This window comes from Cannabis sativa, chromosome 4 (assembly GCF_029168945.1).
Source record: "Cannabis sativa cultivar Pink pepper isolate KNU-18-1 chromosome 4, ASM2916894v1, whole genome shotgun sequence".
Classification (NCBI taxonomy): Eukaryota; Viridiplantae; Streptophyta; class Magnoliopsida; order Rosales; family Cannabaceae; genus Cannabis; species Cannabis sativa.
The window spans coordinates 72,567,535-72,588,556 of record NC_083604.1 but is presented as its reverse complement, the minus strand read 5'-3'; the positions used below and the strand labels follow the sequence as shown (position 1 = coordinate 72,588,556).

Here is a 21,022-nt window from a genome sequence, read left to right as displayed (position 1 = left end):
AGTCCAGGTCGCGACCAGGGTCGCGACTTGAAAAATAGGTCGCGACCCAGGAACCACCAGGTCGCGACCACTGGGCTCCTTCTCGAAAAAAAAAAAACTTTTTTTTTCATGTTTTTTCACGATTCAACTAAAAAGAATAATGTCAGGTACTAATCTAAAAATTGAAAATACTAAAAATACTAAACCATAGACTAAAAACATAATCAAAAAGTCTGAAAAATTAAAGAAAACTTGGGTTGCCTCCCAAGAGCGCTGTCTTTATCGTCATATAGCCGGACGCTGAGCCTTGTTCTTCAAAGTGGCGCTAGAATCATGGCGGACTTGGCTTGGTCAAATTGACCTCCCAAGTAGAACTTTAAACGTTGTCCATTAACTTTGAAAGTTGCAGGACCATCTCCTTTTAACTCCACCGCTCCATAAGGAAACACTTTTACCACCGTGAATGGTCCTGACCACCTTGACTTCAACTTTCCAGGAAACAGTTTCAACCTTGAATTAAAGAGTAACACTTGCTGCCCTGGTTGAAACTCCTTCCGTACTAGACCTTGGTCGTGCCACTTCTTAGTTCTTTCCTTGTAGATTTTTGCGTTCTCATAGGCTTCATTTCGAAACTCCTCTAGCTCGTTCAACTGTAGCAGTCTTTTCTCCCCTGCAGCTTTTAGTTCCATGTTAAGAGTCTTCATGGCCCAAAAAGCTTTATGCTCTAGCTCCACCGGTGGATGACAAGCCTTTCCAAACACCAACCGATATTGAGACATGCCAATCGATGTTTTGAAAGCAGTTCTGTATGCCCACAATGCATCAGCTAATTTTCTTAACCAATCTTTCCTTGATCTTTGCACTGTTTTCTCTAGAATCATCTTGATCTCCCGATTAGAGATTTCAGCTTGGCCATTACTTTGGGGATGGTATGGTAAAGCAGTTCGATGTCGGACACCATATCTTGCAAGGAGTGCTTCAAACTGGTTGTTGCAGAAGTGACTCCCTTCATCGCTTACTATTGCTCGAGGAGTACCAAACCGAGTAAAGATGTTCTTTTGTAGAAAGCGGAGAACTGTCTTACCATCATTCTGAGGTGTAGCTGCAGCTTTGACCCATTTAGACACATAATCGACAGCCAATAGAATGTACTGATTGCTAAAGGATGAAGGAAAATGACCCATGAAGTCTATTCCCCACACATCAAACAATTCCACTTCTAAAATTCCTGTTAAAGGCATCTCGTTTCTTCTTGAGATATTACCTGTCCGTTGACAACGATCACATGCCTTCACAAAGGTATTAGCATCCTTGAATAGCGTTGGCCAAAAGAATCCACTTTGCAACACCTTCGCAGCCGTTCTGTTTCCACTGAAATGTCCTCCACATGGTAAAGCATGACAATGATTTAGGATAGAATACATCTCCTTTTCAGGCACACATCTCCTAATTATTTGATCGGCGCAGTGCTTGTAGAGGATTGGCTCTTCCCAGTAATAATGTTTCACCTTAGAAAAGAACTTCTTCAATTGTTGACGCGACAGCTCGGGAGGGGTTATTTTTGCAGCCAAGAAATTAACATAGTCAGCGTACCATGGTACCATCAGGTTTTCCCTCACACTAAAGAGTTGTTCATCAGGAAATTGCTCATTTATTTGTACCTCCTTTATATTCTGACTCTCTTCCAGCTCTAATCTTGACAAGTGGTCTGCTACCAGATTTTTCGGTGCCCTTCTTATCTTTTATCTCTAAATCAAACTCTTGAAGTAGAAGTACCCATCGAATCAGTCTCGGTTTTGCATCCTTCTTGGTCATAAGGTACTTGATCGCTGAATGATCTGTGTAGAAAATTACCTTATTTCCAATCAGGTAGGGTCAGAATTTGTCACAAGCAAACACTATTTCCAGCATTTCTTTTTCTGTAGTGGCGTAATTTAATTGAGCATCATTCAGAGTTCTACTAGCATAGTAGATTGTGTGAAACACTCTGTCAACTCTTTGTCCCAAGACCGCTCCAATGGCATAGTCACTTGAGTCGCACATCAACTCAAATGGCAACTCCCAATTTGGTGAAGTTACTATCGGTGTTGAAATTAATCTCTCCTTTAGAACCTTGAAAGCCTTCAAGCAATCTTCTCCAAACTCAAATGGAACACCATTAACAAGTAAGCTGGACAAAGGTTTTCAGATCTTGGAGAAGTCCTTGATAAATCTGGGGTAGAAACCAGCGTGTCCTAGGAAACTCCTCACTCCTTTTACAGAAACTGGAGGTGGAAAATTCTCTATTGTTGAAACTTTAGCCTTATCCACTTCAATTCTTGCCTTTGAAATTTTGTGCCCAAGAACAATTCCTTCTGTTACCATAAAGTGGCACTTCTCCCAGTTTAGCACCAAGTTAGACTTCTCGCACCTAGTTAGCACTTTTTCCAAATTTTCCAAACAATGATCGAAGGAGGAACCAAAAACTGAGAAATCATCCATAAAGATTTCAATACAAGATTCAATCAAGTCTGAAAAGATAGCCATCATACACCTTTGAAAAGTAGCAGGGGCGTTACACAAACCGAATGGCATTCTTCTAAAAGCAAAGGTACCGTAGGGACATGTGAAAGTAGTCTTCTCCTGATCTTCAGGTGCTATAGCTATCTGGTGGTATCCAGAGTAGCCATCAAGAAAGTAGTAATATTCTTGCCCCGCCAATCTGTCTAGCATTTGATCAATTAAGGGCAAAGGAAAGTGATCTTTTCGTGTTGCTTTATTGAGTTTCCTATAATCGATGCAAATCCTTCAACCAGTGACTGTTCTTGTAGGAATCAACTCATTCTTTTCATTCTTGATCACAGTCATTCCACCTTTCTTTGGAACTACTTGCACCGGGCTAACCCACTTACTATCTGACATGGGATAGGCAACAACAGCATCCAACCACTTGACTACTTCTTTTCTGACAACTTCTTTCATGGGTGGATTGAGTCTTCGTTGAGCGTCGATTGTCGGTTTGGCATTGTCTTCCATGAGAATTCGGTGCATCACTGTTGAAGGACTGATTCCTTTGACATCACCTAGTGTCCAAGTGATGGCCTTATTGTGAGCCCGGAGTACCCTCAGAAGTCTATCAGTTTCCACATCAGAAAGAGAAGTTGAAACAATAACTGGCAGCTTTTTATCTTGACCCAAAAACTCATACCTCAAGTGACTAGGAAGCACCTTCAATTCAAGTTCTGGAGGCTTTTCAGTAGATGGCATTAGCTCTTTTGGAACTGCTCCCAATTCCTCAAAATACCTTCTGTTCAAAGGCCCATAAGAATCAAGCCACTTCACATAACCCATGACCTCTTGTCCCTCTTGCTCCGTCAATTCATCTTCAGTTAAACTTAGTTCAAGAGGATCATCTAGCAGCTTTTTCTCACCCACAATTTCTTCAATCAAATCAATGAAGAAACAGTTATCACTTGCCTTTGGGTACGTCATAGCCTTTAGCACATTAAAGACCACTTCTTCTCCTTGGACTCTCAGCTTTAATTCACCCTTCTGAACATCAATCAAGGCTTGGCCAGTTGCCAAGAATGGTCTCCCAAGAATGATTGGGACATTGCTATCTTATTCAATATCCAAAACAATGAAATCAGCTGGAAAGATGAACTTGTCAACTTTAACTAACACATCCTCAATGACTCCTCTAGGATGGGCTAGTGATCGGTCCGCCAATTGGAGAGTTACTGTGGTTGGCTTTGCTTCACCCAGCTGCAATCTTTTAAACACTGATAGAGGCATCAGGTTAATGCTGGCTCCCAAGTCATAAAGTGCATTTATTCCTTCAATTCTCCCAATAGTACAAGGAATAGTGAAACTCCCTGGATCTCTGAGTTTGGGAGGGAGTTTCTTCTGTAGAATGGCGCTGCACTGTTCAGTTAGAGCCACTGTCTTATAATCCTCCATCTTTCTCTTCTTTGACAGAATTTCCTTCATAAACTTCACATAACTTGGCATCTGCTCTAAAGCTTCAGCAAAGGGAATGTTAATGTGAAGTTTTTTGAAGACTTCTAGGAATTTGGTGAACTGCTTGTCTAGGCTTGACTTTCTAAGCCTTTGAGGGTAGGGTATTTTCACATGGTGATCAATGTTAATTGGTGGAGACTGTTGTGGTTGTGTTGGGCTATCAGTAGCCTTCTCTAATGTTGGTGTTGGGGTTGGCATTGGTTGAGCTTCATTCTCCTTTTCTCCATCCGCTGGTTGTGGTAGTTCAGGACCATCATAATTTTTACCACTTCTCAGGGTAATCGCTTTGCAGTTTTCTTTGGGGTTTACTTCAGCTGTGCTAGGAAAATTCCCTTGAGGACGGGTTGCTACCTGAGTTGCTAGTTGGCCCATCTGTGTCTGAAGGTCTTTGATTGAAGATCTAGTTTCAGTCATGAATTGAAGCAGTAAATCTGTTTGCAAACTAGAATTTCCACCAGAGGTTTGTTGCTGATTAAACTGTTGGTTCTGGTTCTGGTTCTGATTTCGTTGATGATAGAACCCACTGTTTCTTTGGTTATTACCCTGGTTGAACCCATAATTGTTGTTATTATTCTGCGAAAAATTTCCAATGGCTTTAGCTTCATCCATTGGCAAATCATCCACATCTGCTTGACACTCTGAAAAATGATGACTTCCTCCACATAACTCATAAACAACTTGGGCTTGTTTAGCTTGCCCTGCAATTAGCTTTGTCAATGCCTCAACCTGAGCTGTCAACTTTGTGAAGGCATCAACCTCTAACACACCAGCTACTTTCTTAGATTGACTCCTTTCAGTTGGCCACTGCTGATTGTTTAGAGCCATCTCTTCCTATAGATCATAAGTCTCATTAGCACTCTTTCTCATAAAGGCTCCACCAGCTGCTGCATCTATTAGAGTTCTAGTATTACCAATCAACCTGTTGTAGAAGTTGTGGACCAGCATCCACTTTTCTATACCATGATGAGGGCACTTTCTGATCAGATCTTTAAACCTCTCCCAAGCCTCATGGAGAGATTCATTATCTTGTTGGCAGAAGTTGTTGATTTCTCCTCTCAGCTTTGTAGACTTGGCTGGAGGAAAGAACTTTGACAAGAATTTCGTTGCCAGATCATTCCATGTGGCAATAGAGTTGGGTGGCAAGGAGTTTAGCCAACTCTTGGCTCGTTCTCTGAGAGAGAATGGGAACAGTCTCAGTCAAATGGCATCATCACTAACTCCATTAACTTTAAAAGTTTCATGAAGTTAGAGAGATGCAGGTTAGGATCTTCAGAAGGGAGGCCACCAAGGCGGGCGAAGGCGCACCATTTGAAGTATGGCAGGTTTAATCTCAAAGTTGTTCGCATCCACTGCCGGTGGCCTGATACATGACTGCACTCCCGTCAGAGTAGGGAGAATGTAATCTCTCAAGCTACGGCCATTAGCTTGATCTTCCACGGTGCCACCATTATTACCGTTATTACCTCCATTGTTCGCAGCATTAGCATTCACATTAGCAGCCATGATTTCTGAAGTTTCAGCAGTTGTTGAAACTCCTTCTTGCCTCTTGTTCTTTTGGTTTATCCTACAAGTTTTCTCGATTTTAGGATCAACTGGTAATATGACAGCTTCTCCTTGACGGCGCATACACTTAGGATTCTTGAAAGGGATCACGAAAATATTGCAAGAAAAAGGTTAGAAAAATCAGCAAGAGAAAATATACCAAAGTAGAAGTTAGTATAATTTTGGGTAATATTAATCTTTAAACAATTCCCCGGCAACGGCGCCAAAAACTTGTTACGAAAATTTTGTTTATTACGCAAGTGTACGCAATCAAGTAGTATCTCACGCAAGTGAGGTCGAACCACAGGGAATTGGATTAAGTACTACTAAACTATACTTATGATTCTATTTGGTAAAATAATAAGTTTGCAATTTGAAAGTAAATAACTCAAAAAATTAAAGAGAAAATAAACGAAGATTAATCAAGATGAGAGATTAGGGAGGTGAATCCTGTTGATAAGTTACCAATGTTAATACCTAATTGCTATCCTTATCTCAATGTGAATGACAGATTATAAATTAACCTAACTCTTTTCAGATCTTTTAGGTTCTAAATAATATGTTCTCTAATTAACTTCTTAATTAAATCAACACAAAATCAGCATTAAGCAATAATCTATTCGTCACTGAGGCTATGTAAATACTTTCGTTTCACATCAAAACCTAGACTATCCAAATTTTAGCATTCTCAATTCTCACTTTTTAGATTTCGAATTGAGATCATTAAACATGTAAAAGGTGATCAAGCTTGCACATGGAATTAAACACAAATATAGATAGTATTCACACATAAGATGAAGGAATGGCAACTATTTATTAACTAGGCATAAACTTAAACAACATTCATCATCCTCCCTTATTGGAAAATTTAGTTCAACATAACTCTAAAAACATCCATGATTAATTCAGAACCAAAAACAAACATAAAGAAGAAATTAAGGGTAAAAGAAAGAAACTAGAAGGTGATATCGCTCCGGGTCTTCAAGATAGCTTCCTCTCCACTTGCATCCACTATTTAGATCTATTTCTGCTTGCTTTGACCTTCAGTGTCGTATTCCTTATATAAGGATGAGAAGTGTGCCTCCAATTGAGATAAAAATCGAAATTAGGTCAAATCTGTGATTTCCGTACCAAGTCGCGACCAGCATTTAAGCTGGTCGTGACTACAGGCAAAACTCAAAAAACCGAGTTTCTGCCAATTCTCGAAGTCGCGACCAGGGTCGCGACCAGGAAAAAGGGTCGCGACCTGGCTCTCTGGAGGTCGCGACTACTGATGCGTCTGGAGCCGAATTTTCCAATTTTTTCCAAGTTTGTCCCAGTTTTTCGCCATTTGACTGAATTCGAACTTTAACACCCCGGAAGCCTAAAATAATGAAAATAAAGCGTAAAACTGCTCCAAAAGACACCAATAGACGAGATAATGCTAACTTTAAAGACCTGAAACATAGGCTAATTATAACCTAACAGTGTAACGCCCTGAACCTCAGGAACGCCACGTGTGTGCTTTTATAATCTTATTATCAATAATCTATTAGTTTAGGAAAAGTGTGGTTTAATTCAAAAAAAAAATATTATCTTTAATTAAATTTAAAAATAGAAACTTTAGTTCAAAATACTGTCGTAATATGGGGATCCCCTGCTAATAAAATTCTTTTATAACCAATTATAAAACCATTAATACAAGAGTAGGTTATACATCCAATCATAGAAAAAAGGGTGATCCTGCTTCCTGGAAGCCAAGACAACACGATTGATATGTACATTGCTGGGAGACCTCTGACTCGTGGCCAAAAAGAACCGCTAATCTTCTTACCTGCATCATGAAGCACACGTGAGTCATAATGACTCAGCAAGAAAGCTATTAGACAAAAGAAAATTATGGAAAGTGATAGTAGATTTCTTTTCAACAGATTATTCATACCAGTAGATTGTACTCTTTCAACGTATATTTACAATTCAACGTCTATATGAGCAACTCATTACAAAATTAAGAGTATTTATAGCTATACATAATCAACAATCTCAGCATTTCCTAAAACACCTTAATCATGCATTATCATAAATATTCATTTTCAATGCTTCATAAAGCACCCTAGTTCACACATTAGCATATCCACACAATTTCAGTGCTTCATAAAGCACTCCAATCATACATCATTACAACCTGTTTTCTTACATCCCTAAGCCACAGAGACTGTAAGAAAAATGACCAATTTCATAAGCAATTTAACATTTATTCAATCCTACCTTAACAAAAATGTATTCAATTACAACTCATCACATAATAACACTCTTGAGCGTTCCGCAACTTCATAACCACATAATTTAGGTACTTCATAAAGTACCCCTACCACTCGTTAACCACTGTCCGATACAACAAACGATAAGTAAGAAACCTATCCGCGGTTTCAGGAGTAATTACTCATAACGGTAATAACCGTTTCTTTTACTCAATCATAATCGAGCCAAACGATAATAATCGTTTCATAATACTTCCCTCGATCATAATCGAGTCAAACGATAATAATCGTTTCATAATATTTCCCTCGAACATAATCGAGTCAAACGATAATAATCGTTTCATAATACTTCCCTCGATCATAATCGAGTCAAACGATAATAATCGTTTCATAATATTTCCCTCGAACATAATCGAGACTATCACAATTATAATTGTTAACTACAAACGGTATATAGTACTTTTCTTACCTCAAGTCCAAAGTCAAGTATGTGGGTCGACCTGAGTGGAATGATGCCCGACACTTTCGAGTCCTATGTCACGATAAAGGTAAATCAATAAGGGTCCATTCCAAAACACTGTCTAAAACCCGCATAAAATAACTTAGGGTTTTCTACCAAATCTTATGGTAAAAACACCCTAAAATAAAATACATCTTTTGGCTCTAATCTATGTCTCATACTGTAGAGCTCTTCATAAGCTTCGAAACGGTATATAGAATGTCTAAAACGGACACCCGAGTGAGAAGTTATGGCTAAAATACGAAAATCGGCAATTTCAGAAAATTGACCATCCGGAATTCCGGTTGGCAGCCATGTTCCATCCGGAATTCCGGTTCACAACAGCAGAAACTCGAAAATTTCAGCTCTTCAAAGTCCCAAAACTTGCTCCAAACCTAACCAATTGATCCCAAACTTTACAGAGCAGTATAATAACCATAAGACAACATATTCCAAGCTTCAAAACACAACAATTCAATCTCTAACTCAAAATCTTATGTTCAAGTGAAGAAAACTTAATTTTTAGCTTCATCCAATGCAACTCAATTCAACCAGCCATGGAAACCACCCAAATCAATTTTCAGCATACTCAAAAATCTAAACTAAACATAACCCTAACTTACTTTAACTCCTACAGCTACTGAAACACAAAACCTTACTCCAAAACCAATTGAATTCTTAGAACAAAGCATAGAACTTACCTTGATTGCTTCTAGGTTGTGCTTAGGTTCTACAAGCTACTTCAATTCAAGAGAAATGGTGAAGTTTTGATCCTTTGCTGGCTGGTTTTTGGTTCACACGAAGGGAAGAAGAAGGAGAAGAAGAAAAAGTTGTTTCTTGCCTTGGAAGCTTTTCCCTTAAATAGGGTTTCTTATTATTTTCTTTCTTTCTTCTTTTTTTTTTTTAATAATAGTGGGCAGCCCACAAAGTCTAGAAAGTCAAAATACCTATTATACAAAATGACTAATTTACCCCCAAAGAAATTAAACTTTAAAATAACCTAGGGGCATTTTGGTAATTTTCTAACTTTCCCGATTTAACCTAGTTCTCAACATCTTAACCTAGTCCGGTATAATTTCCAATATAACACAATTTCAACATTCGTGACATTTCTGACCATTCTGTCGAGTTCCACAATTGCCAGGCCCGAAAATATTTTATTCGAATTATGGTATCTACGATACCCACATATTTCAATACAATCTCCGTAATTAATCAATTACGCTTTATTATTCATTTACTCATATTTTCCTAATCAACTCGTAATTAGTTTAAGTAGGATTATAATCCTACTCTAATACCCACTTAATCACATATTTAATAAAATATGTCCAATTAAAATATCAATATATTTTTCGGGATATTACAACTATCCCCTCCTTATAGAAATTTCGTCCTCGAAATTATTCAAATAAGTCAGGATACAGCTCCCGCAACTACGAATTTAACTCTCGAATTGCCTTTCAATCTTGTTATTCTCTCAGGGCACTAAAACTAACGGTATAGTCTTTACTTCGCAACACTTTCTCTTTCAATTCAGAAAATCTATACCGACTGTTCCTCATATGACAAGTCTTTTTGTATTTCAATATTTTCATAACTCCATATATAGATTGCTTCTACCTCATACTCCTGAAACATTGAAGTGCATATTAGAAACCCTAGATAAAGCAGGGAGTATGTTTAGCTAATAAGCTACCCGACCTACCCTTTCCAGAAATTCAGACGGACAGGTTAACCTGAGACTTAACTTTCCTTTCTTCCCAATTTCTGAATTCCCCTCATTGGAACAACCTGAAGAAAGATAAAATTCCCCACTTGAAATTTAATGCCTCTATACTTTAGATCAGTATAGCTTTTTCATCCTTTATATAAAGCAACGTGCGAACTTGAAACTTTAAATCGCATCAGTGCCACATTCACAGTACTCTAATAATTGTTATTATATAAAGACTCATTCAGTGAATGATGTTTACTTCAAGAAACCTCAAAATCTATCACATATGCTTGTCACTGACTCTCTCAGCCTTTAAATGTACACTTTAAATCTCAATCTGAGATAATTACTTTTGAAGCATGACAGAGTTGATCTAGTTTTTGTCAAATAGATTAGCACAGTAATCCGCTTTAACAGATAAGAAATACTATATTGACTTTGTACACTTATTCCTACTTACTCAAATAGTATCATAGAACCCTACAATTCTATAGTTTCCAACCAGAAAGTCTATGGTTACTTCTTTCTATTTCCACTCAAGTATCTTTAGGGTTTGAAATATTCCTACTGGTCTCTGACACTCTGCCTTAACTTGCTGACAGATTGAACACTTGACACATACTCCATAATGTCGTCTTTCATGCCTAGTAGAAGACATTTTACATCGTGATACTCCTCAGTTGTTCCCGGGTGTAAAGAGTATGGTGTAGTACGAGACTCATCTAGAATCTTCTGTTTGATATCCTTATCAACCGGTACACAAACCGTGTCTTTGTATAAAAAAAAATCCCTTCAGATGAAATTAAAAGAAAAAGTCCTTTGTTGACCTAGTTTCAAGTCTTTCTTTGTACCCTTGTAGCTCAGAGTCACCCTGCGCTGATACATTAGACTATAGTGTGATAGTAACAAGTTCTCCAATCACGAACTCGATCCCCACTCTATTTAAATCTTCATCCAACTTTGGTAAAATCTTGTCCTAGACCTCTCCAAATTAAAGCATCCATTACAAATTTTCTTTCCTAGATTGATAGAGAATCTCACCGTTAAAAATTTCAATCAACTTTAACCGTCACCATTGTCTCCCATCTAAATTCTTCCAAAAGAAAAGTATTTGAGGCTTTCGTGATCTGTAAGACTTCACATTTTCACCATATAGAAAATGGTTCCCAACTTTCAGTGCAAAACGATTACTGCCAATTCAATATCATGACTAAAATACCACTTCGCATACTCCTTCAATTGGTCTAAGTAATTAGGCAACAACTCTCCTAAACTGTGTCAGAATACAATCTAATCCTTGTATAGAAGTATCACATCAAATCACATTTTTCCCCTCACTGACTAACAATGTTAACATTGGTATAATGGTTAATCTCTATTTCAATTCTTTCGATTTGATTCCACTAAGGGCGTTGCCAACCCCCAACAAATATTCTGTAGTATCTTGTTAATTCTAGAAAATCTCTAACCTTCATTGCAAATTTGGGATCAGCAAAACTCGCATTTCTTACATTAAGCACAAAACTTATGCTTCTAGAGACATTACAAAATCATCCAAGGGTGTCTCTCATATGGCTCCCTTGGATCCGAAGAAATCACAATACCCTTAATGAAAACAATTACAAAGTCATCGGTACGAAAACTGTTTTAGGAACATCCTCCTTTCGAGTCTTCAACTGGTAATAACCAGATCGAAGACCGAACCTAGAGAAAATGATCCTTTCATAAAATTAATCAACATAACATCTATCCTTGACAAAGGATACTCGTTCTTCACCGTTAATTGGTTTAATCTCCCAGCAGTCAACACCCACTCATAAGGTTTCGTCCTTCTTCCTCACAAACAAAACCTACTCAGGCTAGAAATTTCAAGCCTAATATTTCCTGTGATGGATTATTCACCCCTTTCAATTCTGCAGTTACCATCCAACTCAGAACTTTGGGTACAGGTTTTACTCATAGTATCAATTCAATTCATAATGAATTTCCCATTTCATCAATAATCTTGGTAGCTCTTCTGAAAAGGCATCTAGAAGCCTTTGAGCCAAAAATTGTGTCCCAGTTCCACCCGATGTTTCCTTTGCAATATTTGCCACACTAACTGAAAGGTTGGTGCATCCATCCCATAATAAACCTTCAGCCTTAAACGCCATGATCAATAGATTTCAGGACCTTTGATCCTTGCCCAAGAACACGAAGGTCCTCACCTTCTGATTCAAAAGTTACCATCTTTCCTTCCTAATTAATATTTGCACTATACTTTACAAGTCAATCCAATCCTCAACATTACCTCAAATCATCTAAATTTAACTCAACCAAAACAACCAACCATTCTCTTACTAGGACCCGTAACCAATGGGTTTGTTTTTTTTTTTTGTCAAGATCATTAAAGTTAACATCCTTTAGCCAATCCAACACTGGACATTTACTTTCATGAATATCTCTCTTCATATTATTTCTTTTGTGATCTAATCCTTATACCCTCAACAGTAAGGGTTAGCTCAATCACCTGAGCATAAAACTAGAAAACTCCTAATTATTTAACCATAATATCTACATTCTGAACAATATACCTGTTCCACCTTAAAGCCTTCCTAGCGGCCTTAGTAGTCGTTGCATTTTAACAAAACTTTGCCAATCGGTCTAGCTTAGTATCATTCTCCATTATTGCGCTGCCCGAAATCAACCATACAGGTTCTACTATAGTGTCACTCAGATAATCTCTTACTTCATAGCATTCATTTGCTCTCAGCCCTGTGGTAGGAAGATTTATACCCACACTACCTACCCCGAGCCTAGTAGGCTCTCAATTTTACTTACTAGATCACCTCAGGTATACCTCCTAGTATACCCGTGATCAATCCTTTCTCATAGTTAAAATCTTTCTAACTAGAATTAATGCTAATAAGCATTACCGCACATGCATAGACATACTTAGCAACCTTATATCAAAAACTTATCACGCTTCTCTAACAACTTTACACATATCAAATAAGAAGACAATTCAAATAATTAGTAAATAAACCACTAATCAACTAACAATCAACACTTACTAAACCAAGAGTCGAACGAGTCTTCGCAGCCAAAGTACATATCAAACCAGTCTTCAGGATCTTTAAACCTTGGTCGCTCTGATACCATGTTGTAACGCCCTGAACCTCAGGAACGCCACGTGTGTGCTTTTATAATCTTATTATCAATAATCTATTAGTTTAGGAAAAGTGTGGTTTAATTCAAAAAAAAAATATTATCTTTAATTAAATTTAAAAATAGAAACTTTAGTTCAAAATACTGTCGTAATATGGGGATCCCCTGCTAATAAAATTCTTTTATAACCAATTATAAAACCATTAATACAAGAGTAGGTTATACATCCAATCATAGAAAAAAGGGTGATCCTGCTTCCTGGAAGCCAAGACAACACGATTGATATGTACATTGCTGGGAGACCTCTGACTCGTGGCCAAAAAGAACCGCTAATCTTCTTACCTGCATCATGAAGCACACGTGAGTCATAATGACTCAGCAAGAAAGCTATTAGACAAAAGAAAATTATGGAAAGTGATAGTAGATTTCTTTTCAACAGATTATTCATACCAGTAGATTGTACTCTTTCAACGTATATTTACAATTCAACGTCTATATGAGCAACTCATTACAAAATTAAGAGTATTTATAGCTATACATAATCAACAATCTCAGCATTTCCTAAAACACCTTAATCATGCATTATCATAAATATTCATTTTCAATGCTTCATAAAGCACCCTAGTTCACACATTAGCATATCCACACAATTTCAGTGCTTCATAAAGCACTCCAATCATACATCATTACAACCTGTTTTCTTACATCCCTAAGCCACAGAGACTGTAAGAAAAATGACCAATTTCATAAGCAATTTAACATTTATTCAATCCTACCTTAACAAAAATGTATTCAATTACAACTCATCACATAATAACACTCTTGAGCGTTCCGCAACTTCATAACCACATAATTTAGGTACTTCATAAAGTACCCCTACCACTCGTTAACCACTGTCCGATACAACAAACGATAAGTAAGAAACCTATCCGCGGTTTCAGGAGTAATTACTCATAACGGTAATAACCGTTTCTTTTACTCAATCATAATCGAGCCAAACGATAATAATCGTTTCATAATACTTCCCTCGATCATAATCGAGTCAAACGATAATAATCGTTTCATAATATTTCCCTCGAACATAATCGAGTCAAACGATAATAATCGTTTCATAATACTTCCCTCGATCATAATCGAGTCAAACGATAATAATCGTTTCATAATATTTCCCTCGAACATAATCGAGACTATCACAATTATAATTGTTAACTACAAACGGTATATAGTACTTTTCTTACCTCAAGTCCAAAGTCAAGTATGTGGGTCGACCTGAGTGGAATGATGCCCGACACTTTCGAGTCCTATGTCACGATAAAGGTAAATCAATAAGGGTCCATTCCAAAACACTGTCTAAAACCCGCATAAAATAACTTAGGGTTTTCTACCAAATCTTATGGTAAAAACACCCTAAAATAAAATACATCTTTTGGCTCTAATCTATGTCTCATACTGTAGAGCTCTTCATAAGCTTCAAAACGGTATATAGAATGTCTAAAATGGACACCCGAGTGAGAAGTTATGGCTAAAATACGAAAATCGGCAATTTCAGAAAATTGACCATCCGGAATTCCGGTTGGCAGCCATGTTCCATCCGGAATTCCGGTTCACAACAGCAGAAACTCGAAATTTTCAGCTCTTCAAAGTCCCAAAACTTGCTCCAAACCTAACCAATTGATCCCAAAACTTTACGGAAGCGATATAATAACCATAAGACAACATATTCCAAGCTTCAAAACACAACAATTCAATCTCTAACTCAAAATCTTATGTTCAAGTGAAGAAAACTTAATTTTTAGCTTCATCCAATGCAACTCAATTCAACCAGCCATGGAAACCACCCAAATCAATTTTCAGCATACTCAAAAATCTAAACTAAACATAACCCTAACTTACTTTAACTCCTACAGCTACTGAAACACAAAACCTTACTCCAAAACCAATTGAATTCTTAGAACAAAGCATAGAACTTACCTTGATTGCTTCTAGGTTGTGCTTAGGTTCTACAAGCTACTTCAATTCAAGAGAAATGGTGAAGTTTTGATCCTTTGCTGGCTGGTTTTTGGTTCACACGAAGGGAAGAAGAAGGAGAAGAAGAAAAAGTTGTTTCTTGCCTTGGAAGCTTTTCCCTTAAATAGGGTTTCTTATTATTTTCTTTCTTTTTTTTTTTTTTTTAATAATAGTGGGCAGCCCACAAAGTCTAGAAAGTCAAAATACCTATTATACAAAATGACTAATTTACCCCCAAAGAAATTAAACTTTAAAATAACCTAGGGGCATTTTGGTAATTTTCTAACTTTCCCGATTTAACCTAGTTCTCAACATCTTAACCTAGTCCGGTATAATTTCCAATATAACACAATTTCAACAATCGTGACATTTCTGACCATTCTGTCGAGTTCCACAATTGCCAGGCCCGAAAATATTTTATTCGAATTATGGTATCTACGATACCCACATATTTCAATACAATCTCCGTAATTAATCAATTACGCTTTATTATTCATTTACTCATATTTTCCTAATCAACTCGTAATTAGTTTAAGTAGGATTATAATCCTACTCTAATACCCACTTAATCACATATTTAATAAAATATGTCCAATTAAAATATCAATATATTTTTCGGGATATTACAAACAGGCTCCTAACACATGTGCTCAACAATATTAGCCCTTACGAATGTCTGTTTTGCAAACAGCCTGATCTTACTTTACTGAAACCATTTGGCTGCAACTGTTTCCCTCATCTTAGAGCTTACAATGCTCATAAACTGGAACTAAGGCCTAAACAATGCTTGTTCTTGGGGTATTCAACACAACACAAGGGATATATATATATATGTGAACATCCAAATAGAAAAATATTCATCTCTAAACATGTTGTCTTCAATGAGATGCACTTTCCTACACATCATGCTGCAGCACCAACTCCTCAGGTACATGTTTCTTCCCCTTTTCAAACTTTTAGTAACAATACTTCTACTAACACACCAATTGTACATGTTAATGTCATAAACAGGGTCGTACAACCTGAGGCTACTGATGTTTCAAACAGGAATACATCTACCCAACCCCAACCTAAACCACAAATCCACAACCATACACATGAACCCCCTATTTCCCAACACCCTAGACCTGATCCCTGTCCCTGTCATAACTCCACCTCCCCCTCTCCATGAACAGCAACAAACATATTTACCTTAACCAATCTCTACAGTTCCAACCCCCAACATACCCTATTCACTCTCCCAAACCAAATTATCACACCTCAACATGTCCCAAATGTGTCACCCTCAACACAAACTCAGATTGAACAACCACCTACTACCACATTCCAACCACCCCCTAAACTTACTCATGACCCAATCATTACAAGCACAAACATAATCAACAGGACTCATCCCATGAGAACTAGGTCTCTTAATGGCATTGTGAAGCCAAAATCATATTTGACCACAAAGTATCCATTGTCAATAGCTCTCATTTCCCCTGAACTTAAATCCACTGCAACTGCTCTCAAACATCCTCAATGGCTTAAATCCATGCAGCATGAGCTTACTGCCCTTAAAAAGGCAGGTACTTGGACATTAGTGCCTTACTTACCAGGGATGGTTGTTAGGAAAAAAATGGATTCACAAAGTCAAGCTTAATGTTGATGGGGCATTAGAAAGATTGAAATCTAGACTTGGCGCTAAGAGGTATCTACAAACACCTGGTATTGACCATGAGGAGACTTTATCACCAGATGTTAAACCTGCAACAGTAAGAATCATACTCACTATTGTTGTCTCTTCCAACTGGATGGTAAAGCAATTAGATGTAAGCAATGCTTTCCTCAATGGGACATTAGAAGAGACTATTTTTATGGCACAACCTCAAGGATTTGTGGATGAATCAAGGCCTAATCATGTCTGGCAGTTACACAAAGCTCTTTATGGCCTCAAGAAAACTCCAAGAACTTGGAATCAAAAATTAAAAGGCACTTTGTTACAGAAGGGATTCATTGCCTCCAAGTTTGACAATTCTTTGTTTATTTATGGCACAAGACAAAATCTGATCATATTGCTGGTGTATGTTGATGATTTTCTTATTATATGCCCTAATACAACACTCATTAGCAAACTCATTCAAGATTTAAATTAGACTTTCTATGTTAAAGACCTTGGTTCAGTACATTACTTTCTAGGTGTGGAAATATTTCAAAATTCCTCTGGGATGTAATTATCTCAAATAAAGTACATCACAGACTTACTTGTCAAACTTAATATGGAAAGAACTAAACCAACTCCTAACCCCTCAAGTGCTAGCATCAAATTGTCACTCAAGTAAGGTGAACCATTTCAAATGTAACACTATACAGAAGTACTTTGGGATCTCTCTAATACTTAACTTTGACCAGGCCTGATGTAGCATATTCATAATCATTCATGCTCCTACTACTTCTCACTGGGAGGCTTGCAAAAAATTGATGAGATAAACCAAAGGCACAATATCACATGGTCTGCATATCACACCAACTAAGTCTCTAACTCTATAAAGCTACTCTGATGCTAATTGGGAATCTTGTATAGATGACATAAAGAGCACTGGAGGCTATGCCATGTTCTTTGGTGGGAACTTGGTATCTTTGTTTGCAAAGAAATAGAATGTGGTGGCTAGGTCCATCACTGAAAGTGAGTTCAGATCACTTGTTAATGTTGCTACAAAATCAAGTGGTTAATGTCTCTACTTTCAGAACTTTAAATTTCAACCTCTTCTTGTCTTATACTTTGGGTAGACAATAAAGTGTTGCTACCATTGTAGCAAATCTTATGCTTCATGCTCGATCAAAACACATCAAGATAGACCTACACTTTGTTAAGGAACGCATTATGTCCAAACAATTATCAGTTTGATATGTACCAGCAGTAGACCAAATTGTAGATGTCCTTACCAAGTCTCTATCCACAGAGGAGTCTATGTATCTTAGGTCCAAACTCAAGATGTCTGAAACACATTTTAGTTTGAGGGGGGATGTTAAACACATTCTTGATTCTGTTACTTAACTGTGACAGTTAGTAGTTATAACAGTTAGTGGTTTATTTTCTATTTTCATTTTTTGTTATGCTTTGGACTTGTAATTACTCTGTGTGTATAAATAAAGCTCAAGGTACTTTGGTTGAGTAATGCTCTTCATTCTTTTCTCTTGTTCATTTTCTATTTTTCTAGTTTTGGCTCTTGCCTTTTCTTCTTTGAAGGTCATCACCTTCTACAAATAGCAATATATTATTTGTCTCAACAATAGAATATTCATATGTTTGACTTCTCTCAATGCACATCTTAATAATAAAATATCATATTTGATTTTGAATACAATAATAATAAGACAATTTGTTTTTTTCATATTTAAATTAATGTAAATCTAAATAATAAGATATCATATTAGAATTTTAATTATATATTATTAACAAATTTATTGTATAATATTTTATTTTTAACAAAAAAGTATTCAAATATTCAAATACAAAACATAATTAACTTTAAGAATTTAAAGTATTAATTATTTCTTCTTATTTGCATTAGTTTTAGTGTAAGTTCATTCCTCAAATTATTCATGAATTGTGCATCTTCTACTCTCCAATTGGGTTCATTTGTTTCCTCCAATATTTGTTCTTCAAGTCCTTCCTTGAAGATTACTTGAGGTTGATCATTTTTAAATAATTCATTATTGATACGCTCTTTCTTCATAAAATTATTAATTGCAAAACATGCAATAACGACATCTCTTTAGACATGAAACTCATATGGGGTCATCTTATATCTAGTATTAGAAATCTTACTTTCAAAACTCCAAATGAACGTTCGATAACATTTATAAGTTGAACATGAGCAAGGTTAACCCTCTCCTCTTTTGTTACAGCACACCTACGATGATAATCTCCTAACCAATATCAAACATTTTGATAAGGAGGTAAAAATTCATGGGCGCGTGGATATGCTGCATCACATAGGTAATACTTATCTGAAATTTATATGCACTAAAATATTAAATTAGTTAAAATAGTTAATTAAGTTATCATATTAATAAATAATATTTCAGTAATCACTTACTTAGAGAAGGAAATGGAAAATAATTATTTTGATTGGCTACTATCTCGTTTACAACTCGCAAATCATGTGATACTCCTTCCCATCATGCATAAATGTAAGTAAAGATTATGTTGAAGTCACATATTGCTAGAATATTTTGGTAGCAGTTACCCTTTTCTCTTCCTCTATAAGTGATTGTTTATCACGTGGGATTAGCATCCACTAGTGTTCCATCAAGTGCACCAATTGCCCCTGCAATAATTTAATAAGTTCAAATATTTATAATAAATATTATATAATACAATTATAATTTAAAAATACAATACCTTAAAAAATTCTAATATTTTTTTGAGCAGTTGGAATATCGGAATAAAGATCAATTGTGGTTACTATCATCTCTTTTGCAAAGTGTAACATTTATTCTAGAACCTCATAAAATTATTTGTGAACAGTTTGTGAAGAATGTTGAAATCTTCGTTTCATGACAATAAATCGCTCATTATATGCTATGATAGTTTAAAACTTTGCTATCTTTTATACACGTTTACTTGTTAGTTTTATGGTACTAAATTAGGTACACACCAAAAGAGTTAATTCTGATTATTATTATTATACCATATGCCTAAGATTAACATATGTATTAAACTGAAAGTAAATAGATGAAAAGAATATTTACCTCTTGATCCCTATCAAGGTATCCTTAATTTCTTTCGCAAATTGTATCCTTAGAACAGTAATAGAAAAACTCACACCTTGATTTTTTAGACTTTCCACCACACACAAGGACTAGTGTGGGCTAGTAGAATAATAGTGTATATGAAGTTATTGATTAAATCACATCCCATGAGAAAAAACTATTTCTTTTGTGATAGAGAAAAAAAAAAAGAATTTCTAGTAAAAACATTTTTAGGCTTTTAGAAAAGTTACTTGAAAAAACTTATCCAAAATTTAGTTTATTTAGAATATTTAAATAAACTCAATAAGGTTTTATTTAATTAATTATTTAAATTTGAATCTATTTATTAAATAATATTTAATTATTTAAATAAATTGATATTTATATCTTCTAACTGATTGAGAGAATCTTTCAATTACTTAAGAGAATATCTCAACTAATTAATTTTCAAATTCAAATATTTATCTATTGAATTAACAATATAATTGATTAATTAACCTAAAAATGACAAAACCAACCGAGACACCCTACTATAGTGGGGTGCATGCACTGTGTTTGAACACAGTGTATGTGGCGCCTCTCTCTGTTTAAATTAAGACAAGAGATGTGCCTTTTGTTCTGATAACTTTTGTCTTGACAACTTTTGTGTCTTTTTCCAATTTAGTTAGTATGAAAAAAAAATATTTATTACAAAAATAAATAATTATTATTTTGATAATTCAAAATATATTTTATTTCACCATTTGACAGTATTTCAAGGAGATGATCTGGGGAACATAGACCTATAATCCTAAGCTCCAATAATCTAAATTTATTTATTGAATCTCATCATTCAAATTATTTTATTTATTAATTCTATGATTACTCCACTATAAATATGGAATTGAACTCTTAGTAATTATGAAATTATATTTATTGAGTTTTACTGAAGTATCTATTGATATAACTGATTCTTATGTTTAGCCTCCTAGTATTGGTTCGTAGTTAGTTTTGGTTAAAATGTCATTTTACCCTTCTAATTACTTTTTTTTCATTTAGTACTGTTAATTCACTAGTAAAAGTATAATTTAGATCTAATCTAAGGTGCCGTTTGGTAACACTTTTGTTTTTTAATTTTTTAATCACAAAATGAAAGTAAAATTTTTGTTTTTAAAA

At 35.8% G+C, this 21,022-nt stretch overlaps 1 protein-coding gene and 1 non-coding gene across 2 annotated transcripts; one reads left to right on the top strand and one right to left on the bottom strand.

The window, feature by feature from the left end:
* Positions 1 to 293: 293 nt before the first annotated feature.
* On the bottom strand, positions 294 to 2,691 carry LOC115713732 (uncharacterized). Its single transcript, XM_061113968.1, has 5 exons — positions 2,544 to 2,691; positions 2,205 to 2,444; positions 1,990 to 2,111; positions 1,641 to 1,833; positions 294 to 1,168 (listed from the first exon to the last, which is right to left on the bottom strand). Exons 1-5 carry the CDS (start codon positions 2,689 to 2,691, stop codon positions 294 to 296), a joined length of 1,578 nt encoding a protein of 525 aa, XP_060969951.1.
* A 2,242-nt stretch (positions 2,692 to 4,933) lies between these two features.
* LOC133037530 (small nucleolar RNA R71) lies at positions 4,934 to 5,040 on the top strand. Its single transcript, XR_009687617.1, has one exon. It is a non-coding gene; the product is annotated as a small nucleolar RNA R71 (small nucleolar RNA).
* Positions 5,041 to 21,022: the final 15,982 nt, after the last annotated feature.

Bases quoted from the DNA above. Each gene is read 5' to 3' on its own strand.
- LOC115713732 (XM_061113968.1), bottom strand. From the start codon at position 2,691: ATGCTAGACAGATTGGCGGGGCAAGAATATTACTACTTTCTTGATGGC. The intron at 2,445-2,543 runs GTTTGTGTAACG...ATGATTTCTCAG, and splicing joins TTTTAGAAGAATGCCATTCG to TTTTTGGTTCCTCCTTCGAT. The intron at 1,834-1,989 runs GTCTTGGGACAA...ATTGGAAATAAG, and splicing joins GTGACTATGCCATTGGAGCG to GTAATTTTCTACACAGATCA.